Source organism: Pelophylax lessonae, assembly GCF_965119305.1.
Source record: "Pelophylax lessonae genome assembly, chromosome: 10".
Classification (NCBI taxonomy): domain Eukaryota; kingdom Metazoa; phylum Chordata; class Amphibia; order Anura; family Ranidae; genus Pelophylax; species Pelophylax lessonae.
In genome coordinates this window covers 202,182,489-202,192,287 of record NC_138777.1, presented here as the reverse complement: position 1 = coordinate 202,192,287, position 9,799 = coordinate 202,182,489, and the positions used below count along the sequence as shown (strand labels likewise).

The 9,799-nt window shown below is 47.3% G+C and overlaps 1 protein-coding gene across 1 annotated transcript; it reads right to left on the bottom strand.

Moving 5' to 3' along the window:
- On the bottom strand, positions 1-9,168 carry MATCAP1 (microtubule associated tyrosine carboxypeptidase 1). Its single transcript, XM_082269981.1, has 6 exons — positions 8,586-9,168; positions 5,645-5,788; positions 4,907-5,039; positions 2,873-3,178; positions 2,525-2,622; positions 1-495 (listed from the first exon to the last, which is right to left on the bottom strand). The coding sequence occupies exons 1-6, from the start codon at positions 9,105-9,107 to the stop codon at positions 331-333; spliced, it is 1,368 nt and encodes a 455-aa protein (XP_082126107.1). The 5' UTR covers positions 9,108-9,168; the 3' UTR covers positions 1-330.
- Between the last annotated feature and the right edge of the window lie 631 nt (positions 9,169-9,799).

Below are 9,799 nucleotides of genomic sequence, written 5' to 3'. Positions count from 1 at the left end.
CAGATCTGTGTGCTCCATAAATATAAGTAATAAATAAACTTGACTGGGGACGAAGCCCACTGCCTGTATTGAGGTCCATTCTGGCAGGCCGATCAGCTGCCCAAATAATTCTTAGAGTAATTGAAGCAGAAATATTAATAACCGGTGTGTCCTCTTGATTTAATCACCCATAACAAAACCATGCATGCACAAAAGGGTAAAAAAGTGTTGGTAAGACACTTGTGATAATTGATAAAAAACGTTCTACAAAGATGTGGCAGAAGGTCATAGAGCCCAAAGTGGTCTACACGGCCCAGAACCATTGCTGAATCAAGCCGATGCCAGGCTCTTTCACTCTGGTAGCAGCATCTGCAGCTCCTCATCATTGAACTGGTTGGTTTCCATGATGTGATGAAGCTGCTGGTGATATCTCTCCATGTCCTGCATGAAGTGTGGCAGAGACGCATTGTCCAGCTCAGCGAATCTCTGCAGACCTTCAGCATCTTCAAAAGAAACCTGCAGACAAATCCAGATTAATATTTTTTTATTAATTCTTTATGTCAAACAGGTGACGTCCATGCAGAAAAACAGTCACAAACAGTTAAAACTGTAAAAGAAAGTGCAGTAAAGGCATAAAAGGGAAATGCAAACACAAAGGATAACAGTCACACACAGCGGGATGTGTCCTTGATAGGTCTTGCCTTTGTTCATGGAAAGAAAGACATGCTGAACAGAACATAAGATGTCTTGCCCTAATAAGTATAACTGGTTCATGACCTGGATAGTAATGATTGTAAATAGAAATATGGAGCAATTAACCAACTTGGAAGATCATGTGGTAGAGAAGAAGAGGAAAAGGAAGAGCAGATGGGGAGACAGGGTGTTCCGTGAAAAAAACCTACCCGTGAAAATTTCATACCCTCGTCACTTCCGGTAAGCGAACAGCTGAGGAGCTTACTAGTGCGCATGCTCAAAGGGCTTAGAAATTCAGATTTTAATCAGTCAGCCCCACAGGGCTTTCCAGTCATATACTGTGAGGTTCATTCACTAAAACTGGGGAGTGCCAATCTGGTGCAGCTTATCAGCTTCCAGTTTATTCTGTCAAAGCTTAAACACTTGAAAACCAGGCCTTTTCTGACACTTTTTGCTTACATGTAAAAAAATCAGCATTTTCTGCTAGAAAATTACTTTAGAACCCCCAAACATCATATATTATATATATATATATATATATATATATATATATATATATATATATATATATATATATATATATATATATAAGCAGAGAATACAAGCAGAGGCCCTAGAGCAGTGTTTCTCAACATTTTTACTTTGGAGGAACCCCATGGCAAAAAGTTTGAGATCTCGGGGAAACAAAATTTCAGATCTACAGCTCACGGGACTTTGGATCTGATCAGCAAGCTGTAGATAATAATTAAACAACTGCAGAGCAGCGCAGGGAAGCTGTTGTTGTAAAATGCCTTTTCCCTTTGATCCCTGCTAGCCCTCCTCTCTTCCATCCCAGGCAATATCACATACAAAAGTCTGGGACAGACAGGTGAGGAGGACCTGTGGGGAACAGTGCAGTAAATAACAGCACGCTTCCCTGCACCACTCTGCAAATTCTAAACACAGAGTTTCTCAAATGGAGTTCCACCACAAATCAATATTGTGGCAGATGTATATCCACCAAATGTTGTTTTCAATATGCACTGACAGTGCGCATGGATAGCTGATGTCTCCTCTGTAGTTGCGGTTCATGTGAACTCAGAGGGCGGCATTGGGAGGAATACAGTGAGTGAGAACACGTGGCTGGATCAGGAGGTGACATCCTGTGTATGACAGCCGTGAATACAGACTCTGGAGGGGGGAAGCAGATAGTGGGAGCACGTGGATGAATGTAGCAGAAGGTGACATCCACCGTATCGCAATGCTGAATGCAGACTGCAGGGGCACATGGCTGGATGAGACTGAATGTAGCAGGAGGTGAGATCATATTAGCACTATGTATAGTTACTGCATAACACAAAGCTATTATGATCTCACCTCCTGCTACATTCAGTCTCATCCAACGGTGTGCTTTCCCCCCTCTCTACAGTCCCCATCACTGCTGCCAAACACTGGATGTCACCTCCTGATTTAGCCATGCACTCCCTCTCCCTTCTCAACCCCTAGTCTGTATTGACTGCTGCCTAATATACACAGTGCTTCAGGTCTCTGCCCCCCTCTGCACCCCACCTTCAACCCATCCCCCCACACTATGCATAGCACCATTACACAGACTCATCAAGGGATTCCACCTCCTGATCCAGCCATGGGCTCACACTCTGTGCTCCCTCCCACAGTCTTGTAATCAGCGCTGCCATAGGAAGTAACACCTCCCCCATCTTCAGCTCCCGCTGAAAGACATTCATGTTCTTCCTGTCTGCTGGCTGAGGTCCTTTAGCTAACACACGTTTTAACCCACAGATGTCCCTATCCTACCAAAAACCTAAATTGTGGAATGTGTCATCCCAGCCTTGGGATTGCAGATCCCTCTTACCTTCCCCAGGGAGGTCAGCAGGCGGAAGTCAATGGATCGTCTGTGCCGCAGTATGCGGATAATCCCATCTAGATAGACCTGGTCCTTACTGAAGCAGCCTGGAAACACAATAATGCCACAACGGTTAGTGCCGAGCTGTGGATCTCCATGCAGGCCCATAAAGAGTCCCCAGATAAAACACACACACACGGCAACCAATCAAAAATTCACTACTGACATGACATCTGATTGGCTGCTATGAGTGAGCATCTTTACAACAGTGTGGAATTCATGACCTCACAAACTGATCACTTAATCAACTTAATTGGTGTTCAGCCAATAGCTGGTTCTCGGTCTTTGATCTCTTGCCTGGTTGGGCGGTGTCTTTCTGTCCTCGTTTGGCTCGCACACAGTACTCCCACCGTACAGCCGGATCTTCTACAAACTGCTGTAAGTCCTGGAAGAGTTCGGAGAAGCTGCAGGTAGCGGCACGGCTGACAGTGTGATAGAGCAAGGCGGCACGCCACAGGTATGGGTGTTTCCGGAAGAGGACACTGTGCAAACTGGCTAAACCTTCCTCCGTAGGGTTCGCTGGCTTTAGCCCAAACTGTTTCCGTCCTTCTGAACCGTGCCAGGGCTGCTGGGCATCATTCACCCCACGCAAGTAATGTGTGCCTGCAGCAGTAGGGAGAGAAAAACGGCAGCATTAGATGGACTGTCATCATCGGACATTACACTGCTACCCCACTCCACCCAGATATGAAAATCCTAAATCCCGATATACAGACCAGCACCCCACTCCACCCCATGTGCAGATCAGCTTCCCACGCCACCCCCAAGTGCAGACCAGCACCCCACGCCACCCCCAAGTGCAGACCAGCACCCCACTCCGCCACCACGTGCAGACCAGCACCCCACTCCGCCCCCCACGTGCAGACCAGCACCCCACTCCGCCCCCCACGTGCAGACCAGCACCCCACTCCGCCCCCCACGTGCAGACCAGCACCCCACTTCACCCAATGTGCAGACCAGCACCCCACTCCACCCAATGTGCAGACCAGCACCCCACTCCACCCAATGTGCAGACCAGCACCCCACTTCACCCAATGTGCAGACCAGCACCCCACTTCACCCAATGTGCAGACCAGCACCCCACTTCACCCAATGTACAGACCAGCACCCCACTCCACCCAATGTGCAGACCAGCACCCCACTCCACCCAATGTGCAGACCAGCACCCCACTCCACCCAATGTGCAGATCAGCACCCCACTCCACCCAATGTGCAGACCAGCACTCCACTCCACCCAATGTGCAGACCAGCACTCCATTCCACCCAATGTGCAGACCAGCACTCTTTTACCCATCCTGATACATGGCTGGCACTTCCTCCACGTGCAGACCAGCACCCCACTCCACCCAATGTGCAGACCAGCACTCCACCCAATGTGCAGACCAGCACTCCACTCCACCCAATGTGCAGACCAGCACTCCACTCCACCCAATGTGCAGACCAGCACTCCACTCCACCCAATGTGCAGACCAGCACTCCACTCCACCCAATGTGCAGACCAGCACTCCACTCCACACAATGTGCAGACCAGCACCCCACTCCACCCAATGTGCAGACCAGCACTCAACTCCACCCAATGTGCAGACCAGCACTCCACTCCACACAATGTGCAGACCAGCACTCCACTCCACACAATGTGCAGACCAGCACCCCACTCCACCCAATGTGCAGACCAGCACTCCACTCCACACAATGTGCAGACCAGCACTCCACTCCACACAATGTGCAGACCAGCACTCCACTCCACCCAATGTGCAGACCAGCACTCCACTCCACCCAATGTGCAGACCAGCACTCCACTCCACCCAATGTGCAGACCAGCACTCCACTCCACCCAATGTGCAGACCAGCACTCCACTCCACCCAATGTGCAGACCAGCACTCCACTCCACCCAATGTGCAGACCAGCACTCCACTCCACCCAATGTGCAGACCAGCACTCCACTCCACCCAATGTGCAGACCAGCACTCCATTCCACCCAATGTGCAGACCAGCACTCCATTCCACCCAATGTGCAGACCAGCACTCCACTCCACCCAATGTGCAGACCAGCACTCCACTCCACCCAATGTGCAGACCAGCACTCCACTCCACCCAATGTGCAGACCAGCACTCCACTCCACCCAATGTGCAGACCAGCACTCCACTCCACCCAATGTGCAGACCAGCACTCCACTCCACCCAATGTGCAGACCAGCACTCTTTTACCCATCCTGATACATGGCTGGCACTTCCTTCAACCACGACACACACCCCATCCCAACCCCATCACAATGCACAGCGGAACACCACCCCGACATGCAAACGGGGATGGCTCCATTTGCACACACCTATCTCGTGTCGGAGCACTCCCTCCAGCCAATGTTGCCGAGCACCCAGTAAGTTGATGGTTAATGTGGGTCGGCAATTCTCAGTTGTCATGACTGCCTGAGAAAGGAGGTCTTCTGTGAGCTGGACCACCACCTGGAGAGCACCAGATAAAGAGACAGCATGGAAACCTTCCAATGTTTCACTGAAACCCCAGAGAGAGATAGATAGCACCCAATATGTGAGAGGAAAGAGAAAGACAGACGGACAGCACCCAATATGTGAGAGGAAAGAGAAAGACAGACAGCACCCAAAATGTGTGAGGAAAGAGAAAGCACCCAATATGTGTGAGGGAGACAGTCAGCACCCAATATGTGCGGGGAAAGAGAAAGACAGACAGACAGCACCCAAAATGTGTGAGGAAAGAGAAAGCACCCAATATGTGTGAGAGAGACAGACAGCAACCAATATGTGTGAGAGAGACAGACAGCACCCAATATGTGCGGTGAAAGAGAAAGATAGACAGACAGCACCCAATATGTGTGAGGAGAGAGACAGCCAGTCAACACTCAATCCTCTCCTGATTGCACCCCACTCCTACAACCCCTCACCCCAGGGCAGTCCCCTCCTACCCCCACCCTCCCATTATTGCACCTTCTATCCCCAGCCTCCCCCAGTGCACCCTCCTCCTATCCTGCACCCTTCTATGGCCATCCTCCCCTCACTTGCATACTGTACATATGTAACCCAGTCAGTCTCACCTCACCGCTGCAGCCCTCTTTCTGCATGTAACGGCGACAGCAGGACCAGATCTGACTTTTGCTGAGTAATTTTCCTCCAGTTATTGACTCAAAGTTTTCATAGTTTCCATATTTACTGATGACAGCATTGAGGATTCGCAGAGCCTGCAAAGACAGAGCCATACAAGTCAGCAGAAAGAAATGTTCTTCTTCATAAGATACATAAAGACACATGTATATAGGGATCTACAAGCCTGTGATCAAAGCTACATAGTTAATCTGGTTTAAAGTCCATACAGTTCAACCAACAGAAAAAGAAAAAAAAAAACACACAAATAGAAAACCTCAATATACATTATCCCATACTCACAGCTGATCCAGGGGAAGGAAAAAAATCCCCAATAAAGCATGATCCAATATGCTCCAGATGGGGAAAAAAATAATTCCTGATCCCCCAAGAGGCAAACTAAATATTCCCTGAATCAACTTTACCTGTAAATGTTAATATCCTGTTAGGCCTTTCTTAAAACAACCTACGAGCTGGCCAGAACCAGATCTTGAGGGAGTCTACACCACATTTCCACAGCTCTTACTGTGAAGAAGCCTTTCCATATTTGGAGATGAAATCTCTTTTCCTCCAGACGTAAAGAGTGCCTCCTTGTTCTCTGTGGTGACCTAAAAGTGAAAACCTCAACACCAAGTTCACTATATAGACCCCTTATGTATTTATACTTGTTGATCATACCCCCCCCCCTAATCTCCTCTTCTCAAGAGAGAAAATAAATTCAGTTCCTCTAATCTTTCCTCATAGTTGAGCTCCTCCATACCGCTTATCAGTTTGGTTGCTCTTCTGCACTTTCTCCAGTTTCCCCGATTTCCTTTTTGTGAAATGCTGCCCAAAACTGAACTGTCACTGTTTGTCATTCTATAAGCAGGGATGTACAAACCTAGTAACAACCGATGGCCATTCTATGAACAGGGGATCTACAAGTACACAGACATTGGTGGCTCATTCTGAAATTAGAGATTATGACATTGGTTGGTTATTCTGGGATCAAGGATCTACAAGGACTTTGACACTGGTTGGTCATTCTGGAATTAGGGATCCACAAGGAGACTGCCAATGGTGGCTTATTCTGGAATTAGTAATTTACAAGGACACAGACATTGGTTGGTCATTTTGGAATTATGGATCTAGAAGTCCGCTGGCATTGGTTGGTCGTTCTGTGATTAGGGATGTACAAGGACACTGACATTAGTTGGTCATTTTGGGTTTAAGGATCTACAATGACTCTGACACTGGTTGGTCATTCTAGAATTAGGGATCTACAGGGACACCGACATTGGTCGCTCATTCTGGGATCAGTGATCTACAGGGACACCGACATTGGTTAGTCAATCTGATTGGGGATCTACAAGCCCACTGGCACTGGTTGGGCATTCTGGAATTAGACATCTACAAGCACTCTGACATTGGTGGATCATCCTACAAACATAGGCTCTACAAAGACACTGACATTGGTTGGTCAATCTGTGATTAGGGATCTACAAGCTCAGTTGGTCATTCTGAAATTAGGGATCTGGTGACACTGGTTGGTGAATCTAGGATTACAGATCTACAAGCCCGGTAACAATGAATGGTCATTTGGGGATCACACAATTGGATTTCACTGGGAACTTGCTGGTAATCTGCCACCAGGAGAACGAGGACTTCCAGCAATACCAGTGACCAGTCAGTCTGTAGTAACTCACAGCAGGAATAGGAGTAAAAGGTTAAAAGCTCCCACAGTTCTTAGTAATATCTAGTAATAAATGAACTACAAGTCCCAGCAGTTCTCAGCAGTACATGACATGACAGACAGCAGTACTCGAAGCAAAGGTTGACCTGAATAGTCCCAGCCTCTGCATAGAGAGAGAGCCCTGCCTCAGCACAGGCTCTGGTCTGTCAGTCAGGCTTAAATGTAAGTGACTATTAATCACCCGCTGGATTCAAACCCACAGCCTCTCACTTGCTAGCCTGTTATTGTAACAGCTATGCCACCGAGTCAGGACAAAGAATGCCTCTTAGCCCTCCCACAGACCCGAAAAAAGGTCCTGACCAACAAGCCTTGCCCCCTTATCAGTGCCCAACCCCTCAGGTCGTGGAAAGTGAGTGAAAAACACAGAGGCTGGTCAGCAGTAAATCCCTTTCTCTACACCTGGTAGCAATGATTGGCCATTCTGTAATTAGGGATCTACAAGATCACTAACAATGGTTGGTCATTCTGTGGTCAGAGATCTTCATGCCTGGTAGCAATGATTGGTCATTTTGTAATTAGGGATCTACAAGATCACTAACAATGGTTGGTCATTCTGTGGTCAGAGATCTACAAGCCTGGTAGCAATGATTGGTCATTCTGTAATTAGGGATCTACAAGATCACTAACAATGGTTGGTCATTCTGTGGTCAGAGATCTACAAGCCTGGTAGCAATGATTGGTCATTCTGTAATTAGGGATCTACAAGATCACTAACAATGGTTGGTCTTTCTGTGGTCAGAGATCTTCATGCCTGGTAGCAATGATTGGTCATTCTGTAGTTAGGAATCTACAAGATCACTAACAATGGTTGGTCATTCTGTGGTCAGAGATCTTCATGCCTGGTAGCAATGATTGGTCATTTTGTAATTAGGGATCTACAAGATCACTAACAATGGTTGGTCATTCTGTGGTCAGAGATCTACAAGCCTGGTAGCAATGATTGGTCATTTTGTAATTAGGGATCTACAAGATCACTAACAATGGTTGGTCATTCTGTGATCATGGATCTACAAGCCTGGTAGCAATGATTGATCATTCTGTAATTAGGAATGTGATCATGGATCTACAAGCCTAGTGGTCATTCCGTAATCAGTTCTACAAATACAGGTCTTGGTTACAGCCTGGGATGTGGTAAAACAGCCGAGGTGACATTCCATTCCAACCTGCACAAGGAATTGGTCAGATGCCTCGCTATACTTCTCCAGCACGCTGACCGGTACTGGTTCCTCATACTGGAACTGGGGATTGTGGGTATAATTGGAGAGGAAGAATTTGTCTCTTTCCTGTTCTACATTTGTGGGTCGAAGAGCAACCAGGAGACAGGAACTCTTCTTTAGGGAGCGATTTGCAGTGGTGGGTCTGCTGATTGAAGGTAGAGACCCCGAACTTCGTAATCTGCCACGAGGACTGCCACTGCTATTAATGGTACAGGTGCTCTCACTTCGACGCATCCAGCTACATGTCCCCATGTATAAGGAACATCCTGACAACCTTCTGGAGGCAGGGGGCTCCACCACCAGAGTTCTAGTCCGATTTACAGTGGCACGCGGGCAGCTGGGATTAGAGGCCTGGGAGGACGGGCCATTGCTCTGCGGAGACGTTCTCTTGGGTTTGGTGGCAGACCCGCGTACGGAGATAGATGACATTCCTCTACTGCAGGACTGGTGACCGGAATCCAGAACCATTCTGATTACAGAGAGAGCCAAACCTGAGGAGAGACAAAGAGAATGTCACACACAGAAACAGAAGGCAATACAAAAACTGGATGTATTCTTCACAACACACCAAACCGAAATTCTGACCAGCAGCACAATACAGACAGTTTGTGTTTCAGCCACTGCGGCACCAGAGTGTCAGAATGTGATGTCCAACTTCCAGTGTGCACAATATCCAATGTACACAATATAACACCCCTTATACACAACACCCCACGTACACAATAAAATACCTCCTATACACAACACCCCATGTACACAATATAATACCTCCTATACACAACACCCCATGTACACAATATAATACCTCCTATACACAACACCCCATGTACACAATATAATACCTCCTATACACAACACCCCATGTACACAATATAACACCCCTTATACACAACACGCCATGTACACAATAAAATACCTCCTATACACAACATTATACCTCCTATACACAACAACCCATGTACACAATAAAATACCTCCTATACACAACACCCCATGTACACAATATAACACCTCCTATACACAACACCCCATGTACACAATATAACACCTCCTATACACAACACCCCATGTACACAATATAATACCACCTATACACAACACCCCATGTACACAATATAATACCTCCTATACACAATATAATACCTCCTATACACAACACG

Excerpts from the sequence above, each read along its gene's own strand:
- MATCAP1 (XM_082269981.1), bottom strand. The coding sequence starts at position 9,107 with ATGGTTCTGGATTCCGGTCACCAGTCCTGCAGTAGAGGAATGTCATCT. Across the intron at positions 5,789-8,585 it reads CTGACCAATTCCTTGTGCAG|GCTCTGCGAATCCTCAATGC; the intron begins GTTGGAATGGAA and ends CTGTCTTTGCAG. Across the intron at positions 5,040-5,644 it reads AAGAGGGCTGCAGCGGTGAG|GTGGTGGTCCAGCTCACAGA; the intron begins GTGAGACTGACT and ends GGTGCTCTCCAG.